Source organism: Delphinus delphis, chromosome 19 (assembly GCF_949987515.2).
Source record: "Delphinus delphis chromosome 19, mDelDel1.2, whole genome shotgun sequence".
NCBI classification, from domain to species: domain Eukaryota; kingdom Metazoa; phylum Chordata; class Mammalia; order Artiodactyla; family Delphinidae; genus Delphinus; species Delphinus delphis.
Window position 1 is genome coordinate 42,704,534 of NC_082701.1, and position 23,277 is coordinate 42,727,810.

At 38.2% G+C, this 23,277-nt stretch overlaps 2 protein-coding genes across 8 annotated transcripts in view; one reads left to right on the forward strand and one right to left on the reverse strand.

The window, feature by feature from the left end:
• Positions 1-23,277, reverse strand: part of NF1 (neurofibromin 1) — a 251,530-nt gene that overhangs the window by 69,647 nt on the left and 158,606 nt on the right. The window contains exon 37 of one of the 7 annotated variants that reach the window (XM_059996368.1): positions 21,046-22,885. The exons of the other annotated variants lie outside the window; for them this stretch is intronic. Coding sequence (XP_059852351.1) covers positions 22,765-22,885 — 121 coding nt within the window. The 3' untranslated portion in view covers positions 21,046-22,764. Of the gene's footprint in view, positions 1-21,045; positions 22,886-23,277 lie in introns of those variants that run through there. 7 annotated transcript variants of the gene reach the window in all.
• Positions 28-8,919, forward strand: OMG (oligodendrocyte myelin glycoprotein). Its single transcript, XM_059998782.1, has 2 exons — positions 28-453; positions 1,293-8,919. Exons 1-2 carry the CDS (start codon positions 451-453, stop codon positions 2,622-2,624), a joined length of 1,335 nt encoding a protein of 444 aa, XP_059854765.1. The 5' UTR covers positions 28-450; the 3' UTR covers positions 2,625-8,919.

Genomic DNA, 23,277 nt, shown 5'->3' on the forward strand with positions numbered 1-23,277 from the left:
ACATTTTTCAATGTATAAAATGAATGAACAGTAGGCGCAATAAAAAGAACCACAGATTCTTCACGAGGTGAATGTTAAAATGTGGAGCCTAAGCTCAAATACACAGAAATGGGTAAAGGCCAGGTCTAATGTGCACGAGGTTTTCCATCCTACAGCAAATCTGAGATATATGGGTACATTCAACACTAAATTAAAAAAAAATTTCTTTTGGTCCATTCTGTTGCGTGTGCACCTCTTGCAATAAATTTGAGTCAGCACCAATGACAGCTCTGCAGTCCTCCTATGTGGTACTGATCAGGTGGTTGCAGAGCTTCAGCTCACAGCAACACAATGCAGCTGAGCAGGCAAGCACAGCCCACAGCCAGAAGCGGTTCCTACTTTCCAGAACAAGGCGACCTTTAAGCTTAAGTTTCCCGGAGAAAATGAGATGCTGATGTAGAAGACAACACTATGGTAAGCTGTTATTTAAATCAGTAAAAAATCGACTTCGGAATTTTTTTCTTTTTCCTTTTCTTAAGAGAAAGTCAACGTTAGGATTGAATATATATTCAATAGCAAGTGCATGCACCAGAAATTTGCTGCAGTGTCAGTTGAGGGATTTCTTTCTAATATTCATTCACTTTGTAAATATACACAGTTTTCCTTTAGAATCGGCACTGAAAAGAAATCACTTTATAAAATGTGAGATTTAAAGGTATGGTGTTGGTCAGATTTTTCAAGTGCCTTAAAATGTTTTGCAAGGATATATTTATCCTGAAAAGACAAAGATGCATTTCAAAGTATTGTCTTAATATCTAAATAAAATCTCATCCTACATACACATTGACTATTTTATTACTGCAGAGATCTGAAAAAAACCAAAAACCAAAAATAAAAATAAACAACCAAAACAGACACGACAGCCATTTTTTTCCCATCTGAGTAAGGAAGAATATTATCAGAAATAGTAATAGCTTAAGATTCCGACTCTTTATTTGCCGAGAATGCCATTTTATAATATCAACATTCTGGGAAGATAAATAAGAAAGACTATGGTAAAAGAAGGGAGAAAATAAATGAGAAAATGCAGAAGACAGTAGGGGGAGAGAGTCTCTATCACATAGCCCCAATTGAAGGATTAAGCATTTGGACTATAAATGAAGGGGAGCTTTGTTAGTTTAATCACTGGAACAATTATAAAAGAGCTCAACAACAACGAGGTTTATTGAAAATTTTGCCTAATGCTAACTGACCCATGCAGATGCCTAATTGTATTTGCATATTAAAAGAAGGGTGTATCTGTTTGTTTCCAGGCTTTGATGGAATATCAGATATTGAAAATGTCTCCCAGCCTGTTCATCCTTCTGTTTCTCACACCTGGTATTTTATGCATTTGCCCTCTCCAATGTATATGCACCGAGAGGCACAGGCATGTGGACTGTTCAGGCAGAAACTTGACTACATTACCATCTGGACTGCAAGAGAATATTATCCATTTAAATCTGTCTTATAACCACTTTACTGATCTGCATAACCAGTTAACCCAGTACACCAATCTGAGGACCCTGGACATTTCAAACAACAGGCTTGAAAGCTTGCCTGCTCAGTTACCTCGGTCCCTCTGGAACATGTCTGCTGCTAACAACAACATTAAACTGCTTGAAAAATCTGATACTGCTTATCAATGGAACCTTAAATATCTGGATGTTTCTAAGAATATGCTGGAAAAGGTTGTCCTCATTAAAAATACACTGAGAAGTCTTGAGGTTCTCAACCTCAGTAGTAACAAACTCTGGACAGTTCCAACCAACATGCCCTCCAAACTGCATACTGTGGACCTGTCTAACAATTCCTTGACACAAATCCTTCCAGGAACATTAATAAACCTGACAAATCTCACACATCTTTACCTGCACAACAATAAGTTCACATTCATTCCAGATCAAGCTTTTGACCAGCTCTTTCAGTTGCAAGAGATAACCCTTTACAATAACAGGTGGTCATGTGACCATAAACAAAACATTACTTACTTACTTAAGTGGATGATGGAAACAAAAGCCCATGTAATAGGGACTCCCTGTTCTAGCCAGATATCACCTTTGAAGGAACATAACACATATCCCACACCTTCTGGATTTACCTCAAGCTTGTTCACTGTAAGCGGGATGCAGACAGTGGACACCATTAACTCTCTGAGTATGGTAACTCAATCCAAAGTGACCAAAATACCCAAACAATATCGAACAAAGGAAACAACGTTTGGTGCCACTCTAAGCAAAGACACCACCTTTACTAGCACTGACAAGGCTTTTGTGCCCTATCCAGAAGATACATCCACAGAAACGATCAATTCACATGAAGCAGCAGCTGCAACTCTAACTATTCACCTCCAAGATGGAATGGTTACAAACACAAGCCTCACTAGCTCAACAAAACCATCCCCAACACCCATGACCCTAAGTATCACTAGTGGCATGCCAAATAATTTCTCTGAAATGCCTCAACAAAGCACAACCCTTAACTTACGGAGGGAAGAGACAACCACAAATGTAAAGACTCGCTTACCTTCTTCTGTGGCAAGTGCTTGGAAAGTAAATGCTTCGTTTCTCTTAATGCTCAATGCTGTGGTCATGCTGGCTGGCTAAGGGTCTGCATTTTCTGAAATTAATGAAAGAACTCCTCCCTGATGTATAGTTGGGAAGATATGCCCCTATCTAACCAGTGACTCAAGCTATATTATGTATTCAAGAAAGCCAGTCTCACATTTCCGACTCTGATGTGAATGAAGCAACTCGTCTTAATGAAGAAGTGCACAATGTCTCGGTACTTGCTGCTACTTTACTGTCTTAATGAAGTAAAACTAATGAGTTTCTTTTTTTTAAATGAAATGTTTTCTTTTTAAGGCTTCAATTTACTGCACAAAATATAAAGCATCTCAACTTTAATATGTATTTTATGTATGTTTACACTGTCAAACATCTGGGAAAAAATAAAAGGTCTATGCTCATAACTGTGTCACTGGCTTTCTAGTCATACCAACTTAATCTACTTGGTAGAATCAAAATGACTTAACCTTTTTTTGTTCTAGGGTACCTTGGTAAAGTCTTTATGGCAAATGTAATATTGGAGGTATCCAACAGTTCTGTCACCACATAAAGTAAAACTGTGGTTGCCTCCCTATGAATGGTTATGTCACATCATTATTTTGCACACAAGCCATGATTGTTTTAAATCTAAATGATGTCCTGCTTCTGAGGAACTCTTGGCTACTTTACAGATTATATAATGGACAAAAGCTCTTCAAAAAGCTAGAAGACACTAGGCTTTGCATTTTAATAAGTAAAGTTTAATGGCGTTGTTTTTTGTATTTAAGGGAAGTATTAAAAATGTAATAAAACTTTCAAGCTTAAAGACATGTTAAAATATTTAAAAAATTAAAAGCATCCTATGTGCAGGAGAGGGAAACTTATCTTTTGCACATTGGAAGTCAGAATCTGACTTACCTAAGTTAAAAATAAGATTAGTTCCAGGATAAAATCATGGGGGTCTAACACACATGGGCAGTACTAAGGAAGGGAAGGAAAAGGAAAGGAGAAAGGGAAAGAAGGCTGGGATTCATCTGGTGCTACGACCAGGTGATGAACCCAATAAAAGAGACAATAGGAATACAGCTGGGCATGGGACAGATCTTGACACTCCAAACTGCACTGGGACTTCAACTAGAAGAAAACAGAATTTTCTACAAATATACAAGTAAGCCATCTTTTGAATCAGAGAAACACATAAGTAATAGCCAAGAGTCAGAAAAAGAGGCCCAGCAACACAGCTAGATTAAAATGCAAGACAGCATAACTGAAATGGGTGAGCCACAAATGAGGAATTTAATTTGTGAGACATAAGGAAGAATCTATTTCAAGCATTCTTAGAGTTGGTAAAAGACTACAGATAGAAATTTTGGGGCTCCTTCCTAAGGAATTTTAAAACTAAGATTTCTTTCCACATTTGGAAGCATTTCTATTCAGAGACAGAGAAAAGTAACAACCTTCTAATATGCTCTTTCTTTTTTCTTTCTTTAAGGGGCAGGCTTATGGAAAAATTACTTTTAAGCTTCAATGAAGCAGTTCCTCTCCTATACTGACTTAGTACAGTGACTCCTGAACATTTTTCTGCCCTGGCAAACCTAACTGGCTCGCTATTGTCAGGAGGGAATCTCACCATGAAGAAAAGAAATTATATGAAATAGTCCCTAAATGATTTGAAAATGGGCAAGCTGTTTCTCCTCCCTCCCAATCAACAATCTAGTATCTTCACCATCAATGGTAGAGGCTAATTGCTTAGATATTTCCTAATCTACCACATACTTGCATCTTGTTTTAAAAATCCACACACAGAATTGCACAGAAAGTAGGTTTCTTAAAAGTAACTGTCTTTCACTCTGAGGGTGCCAAAAATTCAATGCTGTCTTAGAAATCCTATGAGGAAAAGTGACCAAAAAGTGAAATTTTGTATTATAGCATTAGCAGCACCTATACATTATGCCAATCTTACTGATGTGTCTGCAAAATGCAGAGAAAAAAATGCAGTAAATTTATAAGTACAACATATGTCAACCACACAGACTCTTAAGTCCTGAGAAAGAAGTATTATCTAGCCTTATAGTAATTACATACTTCCTTCTAAGGAAATTGTGTTCTTATCATTACTGATGGTGGAGGGAACAGTATAGTATTTGCCACTCAAACAAGAACTACCATATTATTGGGCTCCATAAACATTTCAAAATGTATTATCCTCAGTGTCTATCTCTCAAGCTCGTAAGTTATATATCCATCCATCCATGCCTAAGGTTTGATTTCATTTTACAAGTCACTTTTGTTTCTCCCCAGTCAAGAGAATTCAAATAAGAGCACAAATACAAAAGCAAATGCAATAAGGGATAAAATAGCGGTGAAGGGTATTGTGCTCTGGTGTCAAATGTTCTAGGCCTAAATCCTGTCTCTGCTGCTTCTCAACTGTACAACCCTGGGCAAGTTACCAATGCCCTAAGTCATATGGGCTGGCAGAACTTATTCATAGTGGGTATTTTTTCCTGAGGAATAAATGGCATAATTCATATACAGTCTTATCACAGTGTCTTGGCTCCCCACATTCTACACGCAGTAATTTTGCTGTTAGTATTATTATATGTGTGTGTCCAAACCCATGCTTTGAGAAATTCCCACATATGTAAACACCCAAGCGCCATACTCTAAGAGCAAGAAAATGAAATAGTATATTTTTTGCTTCAGTCCCTGATCCTTCACCCTCCAGGATTCAGGTTCAGATGTTAGTGAGACGGAGACCCAGAAGAAAGTCAGAGAAACATTCTCTTATCACAGCAGAATGAGAAAATGTCTTCTATGCCTAACTTAAAAGATGACAAATATGTGCTATTCAATGATCTTCCATAACAACGTTCTGAAGCAACAGCAAATTCCTTTACACCAAAAATGTCACACAAAAGTCAGTTTAAAACCTTTATAAGATTATTCCTTATGAAATACATTGTAAGAACTAGATAAGGAATGATACCATGTACTGTAAATGTCATGCTTAAAAGTGAAAAATTATATTTCTATTAAAATCAGAATCAAAACAACAATGCCCATTACCATCAACCTTTTAAACATTATTCCAGAATAAAAAACAACAGACATAGGGCTTCCCTCGTGGCGCAGTGGTTGAGAGTCCACCTGCTGATGCAGGGGACACGGGTTCGTGCCCCGGTCCGGGAAGATCCCACATGCCACGGAGCGGCTAGGCCGTGAGCCACGGCTGCTGAGCCTGCACGTCTGGAGCCTGTGCTCCGCAACGGGAGAGGCCACAGCAGTGAGAGGCCCGTGTACCACACACACACACAAACAAATACTCAAAAGAGAAAAACGTAAAGGAGATTGTTAATCAAATGCTCATAAAATTGATAAGAAAAATACTTAGATTTCCCAATGGATAAGTGGGAAAAGGACACAAACAGAATGTTTAAAAGATAGGAAGCATGGGGATTGATAAGTATATGGGAATATGGCAAACCACATAATAACTGAGAAATAAAAATAAAATGTGATACCACGCTTATTACTGAAACAGCAAGCAATTTTTTAAAAAGTAAAAAAAAAAAAAAATCAATGCTGGGGAAGACGTTAGGAAATAGTCACATTCACATACTGGTACAATTCTTTGGGACAGCAATTGGCAATTGCGATGAGAAAATAGCTATTCTGAGTTGCTGCCTAAGCATTTTACAGAATGACAACCCTACACAGACCCAGAGTCTGGACATTTAGATAAGGACTCAAATTAGGATTACCACCAGAAGTTCCCACTTTGCTTTTCCTGGGGCACCTTTTAAAATAAGCACTTAGAGTCAAGCCTGTAAAAATTTAAGTGACTGTCATCCCAACCACCTTGCAAGAGGTGCTTCCTACCCTGTACTGTATCTCTTGAACTGGGGAAGAGGACTGCTCTTCCCCCAGCTCACTGTGCACCCCCCCAGCCCCCGGCGACGTTTCTGGGATTCTAAATAATAAATCTTGTGACTTTACTTCCTTTTTCTGAGTGTATTGAAACTGAGCCTTCAATCAAAATGACCCCAGGGGTTTTCACTTCTCTTGAAAATTGAGGGAGCTACTTGCCAACCCAGAGTGGGTGGCTTGTGCCTCCTCATTCAACAAGTCATAATCTGCATATCTTTAAATTAATATACCAATTAATGCAGGAGGGCAACACAGCAATGATCAAAAACCTAAAATATTTTAACCTTTAACCTAGTAAATTCTAGGTAAATACCAGAAAAACAGAATGCTAAATATCTACCATTAGGAAACTGGTCAAGTACGTGATGACCCATGGGCCAGAATATTACATGTCCAATACAAATATTTATGTAGAGGTGTTTTTTAAGTTTGAAAAGTGGAAAATGCATATACTAGAAAGATAAGCAAAAACTATAGGATATATAAACATGCATGTTATAGAACTATGTATAAAAACAACAAAAAAGATAAATATACCAAAATGCTAATATGTATACCAAGTGTGTTTTATCACCTGCTTTGTCTTTGAAAAATGCAAGAGATCTTAGAAAAGAACTATTGAAACAGCTGTCCAAGGGCTCTAGGCTGAGTAAGAAAATGAGATGATGCAAAATGAACTGTGAATAGGAAGGGGTGGTTAGGAAACTAGAGGGTATCATGGAATAAAGATCAGAGACAGAGATGCACGATCAGATTTCTTGGAAGCACATACTTATTATATTAGCTTACGTTAGCTCTACATGGTTAACTGCTGTCAGGATTGTTCTCCAACAAATCTAACCAGACAAGCTCTTTTCTCTTCTAATAACAAAGCAAATGAACAACAACAACAAAAACCCCTCCAAAAAACTTTCAATAATTTCCCATGTCTCAGAATAAAATCTAAATTCTCAATATGGCTTACTATATGATCGGGCCCTTGCCACCCTTTACAGTATCATCGTAAGATTTTCCAGCTCCCTCACACTGTATAGTTCAAACAAAACATCTTTCTGTCCCTGTAATTCACCATGCTCCCTCCTGCCATCAGGCTCTCAGAGATTCTTCACGTCCTCACCACTACACTCCTTTCCCTCTTCTTCCCCTGGCAAACCTTTATTCATCCTTTTTATCTCTGTGTAGATTATCACCTCCTGCTAGGAGGTCTTTTTTCAGGGCAGGGTGGGGAGAGGGGCCAGCTTGATCTGAATTTATTAAATAAAACGATGAATTAATACAGATCAAAGATATGACTGGTGCGCTAACAATAACCTACTTAAGACAGACCAAGTCAAACCTCAAGTCTTTCTTATTCTAGAGCTTAAGTTTCTTCCAATAGGTCAAAGTCTTAGCTTCATAGTCCAGGGAAAAGAGAGATGAAAGAAAAGTTATGAATGAAGGAGATTTGGCTAGGCTGCTACTTGTCATATAAGAAGTTAGTTCTGGGCAGTGGGGAGTTACCTTTGGAACAATTTCAGAGAACGGTTAATTCTGATACCTGTGAACAATTTAGTACACGTAGATTGCTCAAGGGAAATCAAGGAAACAAAAAAAAAGCCACCTCAATGTGTTAATAATGTGTTAAGCAGATTAGTCTGCTCCACACTTTAAAAACTGTGATACATTGGGGCTTCCCTGGTGGCGCAGTGGTTGAGAGTCTGCCTGCCGATGCAGGGGACGCGGGTTCATGCCCCGGTCCGGGAGGATCCCACATGCCACGGAGCGGCTGGGCCTGTGAGCCATGGCCGCTGAGCCTGCGCGTCCGGAGCCTGTGCTCCGCAACGGGAGAGGCCACAACAGTGAGAGGCCCGCGTACCGCAAAAAAACCAAACCAAAACAAAAAAACTGTGATACAAGTGAGGTTCTTAAGAAGCTCATGTTTTACGAAATGTCACTTTGGTTCAACGGCCCCAACTCTGTTAAACACGTTCAGGAACCAGTTGAGACATATGCCCAATACACCCATTTATCTTTTCAATAAACCATGGCCTGATATTCTGAATTTGTTGGAAGTTATTGATGAAATCTAAGTACAGAAATTAAACATACACACACAAACACACAATAAAAGCAGCAAAACTGTAGTTTTTTCTGATCAAAACAATTCGAAGAGTATTTAAAGTACACTGGGATTTAATAGAAAGAGCGTGAGATAAGACTGTCACCAAAAGCCTGTGTTGTTATCTTGGGTAAACGATTAAATGTGTCCTCTGGTAAAAATCTTGTTAAGAACACGTGTTCCACATGGGTATTTTAAAGAATAGATAAAACATGTATATTAAAGCACTTTGTAGGTGCTACATAAATACTGTAAATATTACTCCTATGTCTTGTATAAGAGATTCTCGGTAATTAAAAAGATCAGAAATGGAGATAACTGAACCCATAGTGGTACATAATTCCCCATGTATCTGTCTTCTTTAGTTACACTTCAAATAACTAATTTACAAGGTTTGTTATTTATTTATTCCATGGAAAATATGATTTATCAGTAAAAAATTAGATATCTGAATATTTCAAATGGGTATCTCAAGGCCAAGTATCAAATAAATCTGATGAAATACTCAATACCAGGAAATGTAGTTCTTTACTTTGTGCTATTTTGTTGCCCATAGTCACAGCTCAAAAAAACAAAGTGAACACTTCTGGAAGGCTGAGGGAGTTCAAATGCCTGTCAAATGCTTGCCTCAACAGAAAATAAACTAAGATTTAATGGCTTTTCATCGAGAAAGAAAAGAACAAAACACCACTAAGGAAAAATAAAGATGCCATACACCACAAAAACCACTGGAAGGCCCTTCCTTGCCACCCAAAGCCTCAGTGACGACAACTGCACCTGAGACATTGTATAGTGTAAGAGTAACTGGCACACAGCCACACCCATTTACCAGTTCTATTACTTAGCATCAGATACTCAGCTGCATTTCCTCATACCAATGACAAATAAAGAAAGCCAATAAATGTTTAAAAATAATTTCATCTATCTACAGGCTCTAGTATTTCCTCATGGTATGGCTTTTCTACAATGAGTAAATGAAATCTTTCTTGCTTAACAAAGTATACTTTGATGAAGTGTTATTGAGTCTCTTGCCCTGAAATCATAAAAAATAAATCATAAAAAAAAAGCTGCAGGACATTAAATATAAACTTAGAAACACACTGTAAAGGCTAGTCTCTTTAAAACATAGTAAAAGTAATCAACGGATGAAGGAGTCACCTGAAACTAGTAAAATATCTTCATATATTAACAATGAGTTGACTATAAACTGATTTAAATTTTAAACATAAATGTCACATATCTAAATTTCTTTACATTTTTCTTCAAAGCAGTTATGTTTGAGTCTTTAAACTCTTATTCCAATGAGGTTGTCATTAGTGAAAACACGTTTGGGGCCCCTCCTTTCAAATATTACTAAGAGCCAGTTTATATGTCACACAAGAAAAAACTCATCTTAAACAAATATATTACTAAATGACATTTTGCCTCATTAAAAATTTCAAATATGAAGATCTTCCCACCACATTTAAAAAGAACATGTTTTAGACTTTGACAACACGTCCAAAAATGTATTTCCCTAAAAATGTGTACTCAAAGGCATCAGGGTTTGAAGTAAGTACATCACCTCCAACAGCGGCTCTTCTGAAGGGAGCAATATTCACTTGGATGTATTTACCCTTAGATGCTTGTTTTAGAATTTTTCCCTATTGTTTCATAAAATCAAACCTCATAAATACATCTCAGGATTATTTCCTTTCAAGGATTATATATTTACACTAAAAGAGGTGAACCACAGTTGATTAAAAAAAAACAACTGTGTTTTCATAAAAATAGATGGATTGCAGCCACTGTTTCTTTTTAAGTACTGTCTAGTCATAAATCACTAAATCATCCTTGATGAGTAAACCAAAGCCTTGTTTCACTAACAGCCAAGGCCACTATACTTCTATAAACCAAGAATCACAGAAAACAAAACCACTCGAGTAATCTTTTGGTTCAAATCAGGACTCCAACTCTAATCACTGTTACTAAATCAAGTCTTCTTCCTTTAAACTAGAGTCATGTGTGTCCATAATTAAAACTGGCGATTAGTCTTAACACTAGCACTGAATGATTACATACATATAATAATTAAAAGCTAAGTTCATTTATTAAGCGTTCTATGAAATGCCACATGCTCTGCTAGATTCTCTGTGTATCCAGATAAAGACATCTAAGATCTAGGAGCTAAAAGTCCAATAGATGAACAGGAAAATAATATCCTATGTACCCACATGTTTATTGCAACATTATTAAAAATAGCCAAGATGTGGAAACAACCTAAGTATCCATCAATGGGCAAACGGATAAAGAAAATGTGGTGTAAAAAGACCCCGAAGAGCCAAAGCAATCTTGAGAAACAAAAACGGAGCTGGAGGAATCAGGCTCCCGGACTTCAGACAATACTACAAAGCTACAGTAATCAAGACACTATGGTACTGGCAAAAAAAAAAAAAAACCAGAAATATAGATCAATGGAACAGGATAGAAAGCCCAGAGATAAACCCATGCACATATGGTCACCTTATCTTTGATAAAGGAGGCAAGAATATACAGTGGAGAAAAGACAGCCTCTTCAATAAGTGGTGCTGGGAAAACTGGACAGCTATATGTAAAAGAATGAAATCAGAACACTCCCTAACACCATACACAAAAATAAACTCAAAATGGATCAAAGACCTAAATGTAAGGCCAGACACTATCAAACTCTGAGAGGAAAACATAGGCAGAACACTCTATGACATAAATCACAGCAAGATCCTTTTTGACCCAGCTCTTAGAGAAATGGAAATAAAAACAAAAAATAAACAAATGGGACCTAATGAAACTTAAAAGCTTTTGCACAGCAAAGGAAACCATAAACAAGACGAAAAGACAATCCTCAGAATGGGAGAAAATATTTGCAAATGAAGCAACTGACAAAGGATTAATTGCCAAAATTTACAAGCAGCTTATGCAGCTCAGTATGAAAAAAACAAACAACCCAATCCAAAAATGGGCAGAAGACCTAAACAGACATTTCTCCAAAGAAGATATACAGACTGCCAACAAACACATGAAAGAATGCTCAACATCACTAATCATTAAAGAAATGTAAATCAAAACTACAATGAGATATCATCTCACACCGGTCGGAAGGCCATCATCAAAAAACCTACAAACAATAAATGCTGGAGAGGGTATGGAGAAAAGGGAACCCTCATACACTGTTGGTGGGAATGTAAATTGATACAGCCACTATGGAGAACAGTATGGAGGTTCTGTAAAAAACTAAAAATAGAAATACCATATGACCCAGCAATACCACTACTGGGCATATAACCTGAGAAAACTGTAATTCAAAAAGAGTCACGTACCACAATGTTCACTGCAGCTCTATTTACAATAGCCAGGACACGGAAGCAACCTAAGTGTCCATCGACAGATGAATGGATAAAGAAGATGTGGCACATATATACAATGGAATATTACTCAGCCATAAAAAGAAATGAAATTGAGCTATTTGTAGTGAGGTGGATGGGCCTAGAGTCTGCCATACAGAGTGAACTAAGTCAGAAGGAGAAAAACAAATACCAGATGCTAACACATATGTATGGAATCTAAAAAGAAATGGTCATGAAGAACCTAGGGGCAAGATGGGAATAAAGACGCAGACCTACTAGAGAATGGACTTGAGGACACGGGGAGGGGGAAGGGTAAGCTGGGACAAAGTGAGAGAGTGGTAGTGTATATATGGCCATATATACACTACCAAATGTAAAACAGATAGCTAGTGGGAAGCAGTCGCACAGCACAGGGAGATTAGCTCGGTGCTTTGTGATCACCTAGAGGGGTGGGATAGGGAGGGTGGGAGGAAGGGAGATGCAAGAGGGCAGAGATATGGGGATATATGTATAACTGATTCACTTTGTTATAAAGCAGAAACTAACACACCATTGTAAAGCAATTATACTCCAATAAAAATGTTAAGACAAATAAATAAATAAAAATAAAAGTGATGCATTCTGAACAGCCTAACACTTGTATGAGGCTCTGCTTCAGCAAGTCACAATGCCACAGTCATTTCTCCTTAATGACTGAAAGTGATTCAAGAGATGGGTTACCCACCAGAGAAGGCTCTTCATGCTGAAAAATCTGTGCATATAAAAATATATTTAAGACCACAAGTATGAAAATTATCAAGTAGCGAAAGATATGGAAAGACTCAGGAACTGTCACAGCTTGGAGAAGACAAAGGACACAGCAACTATATGTAATGTGGGATCCTAACTGGATTGTGGAACTGAAACGGGATATAAGGGGGAAACTAGAATTTGAAGAAGTCTTTAGTTCGGCTGACAGGAGTATACTAATATTAATTTCCTGGTTTGATCATTGTACTGTGGTTTTGAAAATTATAAACACTATGGGAATCTGAGTGAAGGGTATGTGTGAACTCTCCGTACTATATATTTGAAACTTTTCTGTAAGTTTGAAGTTATTAAAAAAAAAAGGCTTTATTATAGAAGAAAAAAAAATATATTTAATAGCAAAAAAAGAAAATGTGGTGTATATATGTATGTACACACACACACACACACACACACACACACACACTATGGTTGCCAGGGACTAAGAGGGTTGAGGGGAGGGAGAATGGGGAGTGACTGCTGATGAGTACGGGGTTTCTTTTTGCGGTGACGAAATGTTTAAAATTACGTAGTGGTGATTATTGCCCAACTGTGTGAATATACTAAAAACCACTAAATTGTACACTTTTAAAAGGGTAAACTTTATGTGAATTATATCTCAGTAAAGCTGTTTTTTTTTCTTAACTTGCCTAGAGGAATGAGAGTCAGGTTACTGAGATGGGTCTTGAATCAAAAGTAGGAGTTCGTCCTCTATTAACGGCACCCAAAGCCAATGGTAAGCCTATGCAAAATCACAGAGGCATGCCAGAGTAGGAAAATGGTGAGATGGTCAGTGTTGCCGAAGCAAAGGCGAGACATCTTTCTACAGCTGTTACTACACACTGTGATGACTAGTCTTCTATTATTAAACTTAAATGACCAATTGAGAAAGTTATTTTAAGACTTTATTAACCAGTATAGGAGGTAATGTGCAGAATGCTCATTTGGCATTCTGAGCTCTCTGGGCAGACTTTGTGGCTTTGCCAGCTCCTAGAGTCTTCTTCACAACTGCCCTTAAAGATACCCTCAGCAATGTGTCATGAGCACACTTTCCTGAGAACAGCCCAGGAAGCACACAAGGCTTACTTGGAACCACATCGATGACGACAGCATCATGAGATTTCCAGAATAAGGCCAGCATCTCTAGCCTCTTACCAAAATGACTTTCAATCTCCTGCTTTAGTTCAGCAATCTTGCAACTACTGTGAACAGTGTAAAAGATTATGAAGAGACTTGTATGACGCTAAGGAAAAAAGGTTTATCTTCTAAGTCAGTGGTTTTTTGAAGTGTGGTACCTATATGATGGGGTGGTATATGAAACAGTCATTTAATAATTCCGTATTTCTTTTTTACTGTTATCTTTTGTTTGCTGGTTTTCTAGTTATGGCAGTCAATACTGATTTTCTGTTTATGGTATAATACAAAATTTCCCTTAAGAAAAAAGTCAATAAAAAATATTGAGTAACTAATAGGATAGATCTTACAAAGAAACGCAAAAACCCCAGAGGTGGTATATGAATGCCTTAAGTATAAAAACTTAGTTAATAGAGCACATAAAAGGTTTTATCTAAAAGTTACACAGTCATATTTTAGAGAGATCATTCTGGCAGTAATGTGGAAGAAGGAGGGGATGGGGTAACATACCGGTGACAAAGAATCCAAATAGGAAGTTATTTCAACAGCCTAGAACAGAGTGCAGCAAACTATGGTCCACTGGCGATATCCTGCCCACATGCTACTTGTGGCCTGTTTTTGTATGACCTGCAAGCTAAAAATGGCTCTTATATTTTTAAAGAGCAGATAAAAACCAAAAGCCAAACAAAACAAGAAAAAAAGAAAAACTTTATGTGGTTTATAAAGCCTAAAATATTTACTACTGCTCCTTTGAAAAACAAGTTTGCTAACCCCAGCTTAGACAACTGATAAAGCTACAAACTGAGTCTGTAATGTAAGGATAAAGTACAAAAAATTTTTTGAGGCAGAATCAACAGGACTTAGTGATTAATCAGATGTATGTGGTTAAGAGAAATGAAGATTGATCTTTAGCCTTCCATTTAAAACTCAAGGTGGATGAAGATACCATTATCCAAGAGAAGGAAACAGAAAAGCCTCTTTTTAAAATTAAATCACTTTTCTTCATTTATAATGAAAAACAAGAATAAATAACAAGCCAAGATTAGATAACAGGCTTACGGTATTATACTGTAATAATACTGGAAGACAAACTTGTTCAAAGACAGACATTTCCCCTCAGAACATGTATTTTGCCACTAAGGAGAAATGTGTTCTTTTTCCTGTATTAGATTCCTACAATGAAGAGGCTGAAATTTTACTGTAAAACTGCTTATGTACAATTCTAAAAGGTACTCACATTTAAGTCTAACATAACAATAGCCTGTTTTTGCACATCTGCAAATCCACTTTCTCAGGAAGTTTCCAAAAAGATTTTTGAAACCTAACTGTCCACACTGAAAAGCCACTTGCTACTACATACTATTGAAAAAAAAAAAAGAAAGAAACAACAAGCACCAAATGGAGTCACTTCTGCTAAAACGGAGACTTAATACCTAAACTAACTGCAGTTACAGCCTTCTCCAGGAATGTAATCCTAACCAGTCAGAGTGAAATTTTCTGGTCAGCACCAAAAGGAAGACGAGATAATCTGCCACATAGACAGACCCTGTCCATCCCCCATGGTAGGTTACTTAAGCCTGAAATAACTTCTGTTTATGACTTCCTTGTATTGCCTTTAAAAACTTTCCATAAATCTAAAAAAAACGGTACTGATGAACCTAGTGGCAGGGCAGGAGTAAAGACACAGACAGACACAGCGGGGGAAGGGGAAGCTGGGACGAAGTGAGAGAGTAGCATTGACATATATACACTACCAAATGTAAAATGGATGGCTAGTGGGAAGCTGCTGAATAGCACAGGGAGATCAGCTCGATGCTTTGTGACAACCTAGAGGGGTGGGACAGGGAGGGTGGGAGGGAGACGCAAGAGGGAGGGGATATGGGGATATATGTATACATATTGTAAGGCCAACTGGCCCGAGGCAGGGGAACACAATCAGATTCACAGTTTGCATCAGACTGAAATTCTCCGGACCACCCAGTTCCAGAAACTGACCTGGGGACTTTGAACCCAGCCCAGCCTTCCCGCCTTTCGAGGGGCGGGACTAACGGTCCCCCAGGATACCCGAAAAGACCACCAAATAAGGAATACCCTGCGCCCTCCCAGATTCACCACAGCCCTTTCCCTTCTTCCCCTATAAAATCTTGCCCAACCCTCGCCCGGGTGCGACTTCTCTGGTCCCCTTTCTCTCGGACCAGTGAACCTCGCCCGGGAGCGCTCCCTAATAAAGCTCACTTGAAGCTTTCCTCTGTTTCATGGTGCCGTTTGTTAAGATCCGACCTTACACATATAGCTGATTCACTTTGCTGTACAGCAGAAACTAACACAACATTGTAAAGCAATTATACTCCAAAAAAGATGTGGAAAACAAAAACAAAAACTTTCCCTTTCCATAATCCTTTGGAGCTCCTCTCTACTTGTTAGACGGGATGCTGTCCGATTCATGAATTGTTCAAATAAAGCCAATTAGATCTTTACAATTTACTCGGTTGAATTTTTGTTATATAACACAGGTAAAGGATATGAATGTACATTATGATCCACATCATACAAATAAAGAAATCCTCTCGAAACAGCTGCCAGAAAGTAGAAATAGGACTTTATAATGCAGGGAAAACTGCAAATGACCAAATGTCTATTATTTTAGACATCACTAATGATATCAGCCCTCAGACATGAAGAAACAAAGAGGTGTTTCAGCAAATTCCAGTGTTTGTTGTACCCTATTATGTACAAGTACTCACTGTGCTAGCAGGTACAAAGAATAAGAAGTAGTACCTGACCACCTAGAGGGGTGGGATAGGGAGGGTAGGAGGGAGGGAGACACAAGAGGGAAGAGATATGGGAACATATGTATATGTATACCTGATTCACTCTGTTATAAAGCAGAAACTAACACACCATTGTAAAGCAATTATACCCCAATAAAGATGTTAAAAAAAAAAAAAAAGTAGTAGTACCTGATCACAAGGAAGCCAGAATTTGGTTGAAGAAAGACTGAGGATACATCTATAGTAAAAAAACAGACTCTGATAAGTGCTCTAGAAGTACGAAGTCCTAAAATGTCTGATTCTGAAGTATAGAACTAAGGAAGGCTCTCATAAAAGGTGCTGCCATCAGAGTTAGACCTTGAAGGAAGAATGCAATGTTGAATGAGGAAGAAATACTTTGGGCAGATGGGGAAAGCTGCACAAAGATAAAGAAGTGGGAGGTATTTAAAGACCTAAATAATTGAAAATGATTTTTTGGGGGGCGGGGGAACATTTAAGTGGGGAGTGTTCAGAATTTTTAATTTTACTTAATTATCACCGAGAGGCTTGGGCAGCTTAAGATCAATAAGAAGACAATAAGAAATTCAAGGTTGGAGAGCCATTTGGCTGGGTAATGACGCAGTTAATCGAGAAAGAGATTATGAGAAAAATATGTATTGTCCAAAAAGCTCTTTCGACTTTTTCCATAAAATCTTACCAAAAAACCCAAACGAACATTTTAGCCAACCCAACATAGGAAGGGGAAAATGTTGAATTTAAAATTTTAAATAAGTTGAGATTGAGGTGTTTGAAGCATCAATAAAAAGTTATCTGTGCATTATCTTAGTACTCTGACTTATAATATCTACTCTGAGGCTTTTTATATTTACTTCTTAGGTCTGATCACACAAATCTCCAGTTAAGTTAGGTTCTACACAATATGTACCTAATATAAATAAGATTTAGCAAGCACTGGTTCTCTTCACTCAGGAGGAAAAAGAAACCTACATAGCAAAGTAAAACAAGTCAGGAACATGTACTGACTTGTGCTTCTGCCACTTAGGTAGCCATTTCCTTGTATGTCAACACCATTGTTCACAGCCCTGCAATTTCTTAAAAGAGCCGGCTAATGTGATGAAAACATTAGCACAATGCAACCCAACTTCCCTGTATACCACTTATCAAAGAAAAGGAGTGACCGAAAGATGAAATTCCTTTAAAGAATTCACTTAATGTGCTTCAATGTGGGTGATTTCATGTACTAAAAAAAACTTTGCAAACTCAATGTGAAAAGTATCACTTTCATATGCAATTCTTTTCTTATTTAGCTTTATGTTAATAAAGTTTAACTTCTTTTCTAATAGAATAATTATTTACTAGAAATTAAACTCCTAGAATGCTATATTCTTGAATTATTTTTAAAACTTCAAAATAATCCTAGCCAAAAACTACCTACCCTCTAAACATATATACAAGATGCTTTAAGAAAAAAAAAATCTCTCTCTAATATACTTACTTGATTTTAAGTCATGATAATCACAGCAGGCAAAGAGTATATTCCTCCAGTTAGTGCTAATCCAATGAAGACATTCACTAATATACACATGGATAAGAGAAATAACAAAGTGGTATTCACAGGGTTCTTTAAATAAGACACTAGATTTTAGAGGAACTTTATTTGAATTCCTTGATTTCTGCCACAGTCCATCTGTTTGCACCAGTTTGGAAAGCACTCAATAGGTTATTTCCAAAGAGCAAATAGCAGGTCAAGTTTATAACATGTGACTTACTAATTTTATTTAAACAGCACACAGTGAGTGAGAAATTAGATCCCCCACGGGACACTGGAGAAAGCCTGAAGTTTTCATCTTCAAAGAAAAAACATCAAAAGGTAATATTAATTTGAAATTTTCTCAATTATACATTAGAACCAAAAGTAAATTTTAGCATATATTAGATTTCTAAAATTAAAGTTTGAGATTTAAGTTAAAAAAAAGAATAGTTATCCGTGTTCAACATGGGCTAGCTGCTTTATCTCAAATGTGGCAAACCACTAGATTTGAATATATTATTAAAAAAAATTAGCCTTACTTTAAAAATGGTTTACTAGTAAACATTTGGGATATGTCTATACTATGCCTATGTCATAGTCCCCATCTACTAAAGAACACTAGACTAAGGCTCAGATTCAAGTTCTAGTTCTGGTCATTTTTAGATATGCATCCTTTTGCCTTTGTCTGAGCCCATCTGTAAAATGGAGGAGTTGATATCGATCTCTTCTGAATTTCCTTTTATCTTAAAAACTATGAAATTTGTTAAACCAAGGTTGGCATTTCCTCAGTGCTGAGATAAGGTTTCCTTCATTCCTCCTGCCCCCTCACCACCACTTTTAAAAAAGCAAGTTCTTAGATTTGCTTGTGATCCAAGTGTTATATTAATTTTCCATAATTATTTTGAAACAGGAAAATGATGTTCAAGCTATTACTCAGTCTGCTCCTCCTGTTGGTTGGTGACACTTTGCAGTCAGCTCCAACACTGACGACCTCAAATTCTATGACAGCTTCTAAGCAGATCAGCACAAATTCTGAGACAACCCCAAATTCCAAGACAACTCCAGAGCTCCAAACATCTCTGGATCCCAAGACAACTTTAAATCCCAGGACAACTCCAGAGCTCCAAACATCTCTGGATCCCAAGACAACTTCAAATCCCAGGACAACTCCAGAGCTCCAAACATCTCTGGATCCCAAGACAACTTCAAATCCCAGGACAACTCCAGAGCTCCGAACATCTCTGGATCCCAAGACAACTTCAAATCCCAGGACAACTCCAGAGCTCCGAACATCTCTGGATCCCAAGACAACTTCAAATCCCAGGACAACTCCAGAGCTCCGAACATCTCTGGATCCCAAGACAACTTCAAATCCCAGGACAACTCCAGAGCTCCGAACATCTCTGGATCCCAAGACAACTTCAAATCCCAGGACAACTCCAGAGCTCCGAACATCTCTGGATCCCAAGACAACTTCAAATCCCAAGACAACTCCAGAGCTCCAAACATCTCTGGATCCCAAGACAACTTCAAATCCCAAGACAACTCCAGACCTCCAAGCATCTCTGGATCTCAAGACAACTTCAAATCCCAAGACAACTTCAAATCCCAAGACAACTTCAAATCCCAGGACAACTCCAGACCTCCAAGCATCTCTGGATCCCAAGACAACTTCAAATCCCAAGACAACTCCAGACCTCCAAGCATCTCTGGATCCCAAGACAACTTCAAATCCCAGGACAACTCCAGAGCTCCGAACATCTCTGGATCCCAAGACAACTTCAAATCCCAGGACAACTCCAGAGCTCCGAACATCTCTGGATCCCAAGACAACTTCAAATCCCAGGACAACTCCAGAGCTCCGAACATCTCTGGATCCCAAGACAACTTCAAATCCCAAGACAACTCCAGAGCTCCAAACATCTCTGGATCCCAAGACAACTTCAAATCCCAAGACAACTCCAGACCTCCAAGCATCTCTGGATCTCAAGACAACTTCAAATCCCAAGACAACTTCAAATCCCAAGACAACTTCAAATCCCAGGACAACTCCAGACCTCCAAGCATCTCTGGATCCCAAGACAACTTCAAATCCCAAGACAACTCCAGACCTCCAAGCATCTCTGGATCCCAAGACAACTTCAAATCCCAAGACAACTCCAGACCTCCAAGCATCTCTGGATCCCAAGACAACTTCAAATCCCAAGACAACTCCAGACCTCCAAGCATCTCTGGATCCCAAGACAACTTCAAATCCCAAGACAACTTCAAATCCCAAGACAACTTCAAATCTCAAGACAATTAAGTGTACAGAAGTGGCCCCAAAGACAGCCACAACCACGAACACGGAAAGCGGCGGCACCACAATGAATGCAGTGGACAGCACTCACTTTCTTTTCTATGTAATATTTTTGATGTTTTGTGTACACTCAGGCTGAAGCGGACTTGGACTGTTTGCATTGCTATCTCAGTTCACTATATCTGCTGAATGACAAGCACACTAGGAAAATTAAATTTATTTCAACTTACTTCTGAGTTAATTATCATATCCTAGTTCAATCTGGTTGTTTGCAAATTTTAATTGTGTAAGCTTAATTATTACCTTAATATGACGGTTTCCTTCCTTATAAATGCTAAAAAAGGCAAAATACCACATGTTTGCCTTTTAAATGTTTGCAAAACTGAGTTGAAACTCAGGTTTTTACATTAAAGGTGTAACAGAAGAAATTATGTTGGCAATGTTTAACCAAAGTATGCTTCTGTGTGTGTGTGTGTGTGTGTGTGTGTGTAACGGATAGGGGGTTGGGGATGGGGACTGAGGAGTGGCGTGTGTTGTTTTTGTATTTATTTTATTTTTTATTAAATAGACAAAAGGATAAACTACAGTGCTCTACAACAGGGGTCCCCAACCCCTAGGCCTGTTAGGAACCGGGCCGCACAGCAGGAGGTGAGTGGTAGGCAAGCGAGGGAAGCTTCATCTGCCACTCCCCATCACCCGCATTACTGCCTGAACCATCACTCACATTACCACCTGAACCATTCCTCCTCCCCACCCCCGCCGGGTCTGTGGAAAAATTGTTCTTCCACAAAACCGGTCCCTGGTGCCCGCTGCTGTACAAAACAATACATCTATCTGTGTCACCATATTCCATGAATGTGTGATAGTAATACGTTGTTACAGTAAAAAAGGTTCCAATTCGGCTAACCTTTGGAATGCAGACTACAGCTGCTCCAAGGACAAAATTATTTTAGAGTAAACTTTTGTCCTTTATTGCAAAAGGTCATTTGTAAATCTGACGCCTAGAATTCAGAATTCTTCCCTACAGAAATATGTCCCATAACTACTGGTAAGATTTTCATGCTGGTCTACAAAGACTGATTTAACCTAAAAACCTAGTGTGTAATTTTAACAGTGATAATAAACATGTTATCTTTTTAATAATCATGTTATTAATAGTGCAGTTGTTAAGGTTTGAAACCCAACTCTGATTCTTACTAGTTGTACCACCATGAATTAAATACCTGACCAGTGAGACTCCCAAACAAACCAGTAATAAACTGACTATGAATGAATCACTTGGGGTGTCTGTTAGATATACAGATTAGGCTCTACCCTGAAATTTTGATTTGGCAGCCCAGGTAGGGCCTTGGGATATATACATTTGCTTGCTTTAATTTCCCAGGTCATTCTGATTGATACCTACATTTGTGAATGACTAACAATTTCTCTAAATTTCAGTTTACACACAAGTCAATCACTGGTAATAATAATAGCTCAGCAGGTTACTTTAAGGGTTAAATGAAAAAGTATATAATATGCACAGTTTGCCTGATGCAGAGGAAGCACTCAGTAAGTTTTAGCTACTACTGACACCCAAAAGGCAACTGCCAGGTATCACAATATTCCTAAGAGGAAGACTCTTCATTGTACTTTCAGGTTTTATATTTTTAATTACTCTGACAAAAATAATATGTGCCCCTGGCAACGAGTCAAACAACAGAGATATATAATAGAAATACTATAATTGATCCTCTACCTGCTCCAATCATACTCCCCTGAGATAAGCAATGTGAACAGTTTAATGTGTATACTTTCACACACTTCACAGTCTATACATATCATATGCCTGTGCACATACACACCCACATTCCTCTGCACCTTGCATGATAAATGTCAGAGCCAGCCTTCTGGATCTTTTTAAAGGTGCATTAGAGGACTTCTGTTACTTTCTCCTGCTCAGAATCCATTTTTCCTCATTCTGATATCGGCAGTCCAATTTCCCTTTGGGAAACCCTGCTCCCATCCCCCCACCCCTTTTAGTTCATGCAGTTCAAGCTGGCTTCACCACTGAGCTCCAGGGATGGGCACATAATTCGGGCACAGACAACCAAGAAATTCCATTCCCCTTGCCATAGCGAAGGCCTCAGAAATTGGCAGGTGACTCAGGCCAATGAGATCAGCACTTTTGCTGTTACTACTGGGAAAGAAGTGTTTTTCCACTGGGTTGTTAAGCTGGGAGAACACAAACCATCACTGGCTGTAGCTTAGGAAGAGCTGCCTGGGAATAAAATCAACACAAAGAAAGTAGAGTCAAGACACAGAGAAGACAGATGTTCTCCAGATGATACTGTTCAAAGCTCTGCACGTCGTCATGCAAGAAGCCAGTCCGTCTCTTGATCTTCTTGGGTACATGTGGCAATTGATATCTTTCCTGGTTCACACAAGTTTAAATTTCATTTCTATCACTTGTAACAAGCAAACTAGACTTAACACATTGCATATTATTCCATAATAGAGATGTATCATTATTTATTCAACAATTTCCTTTTGATACAGTTATATTATTTTCAGTTTTTTGCCACTATAAACAATGCTGCAACAACTGTCCTTATATTTATGGTACTTTAACTATTAAAGGCTAGGAGCAAAAGTGTATAGGAGGCAATAGCAGGAAAAGATTAGAAACTAAATTAGGTCAAAATTATGGAACACCCAGCATGCCTGACTTTATATGAACCTGGACTTTATATGGGAACTCTATTTAACAAATGGAGAGAGACAAGATTAGATCTGAACTGGAAACTGCCTCCAGAAGCAACGTTC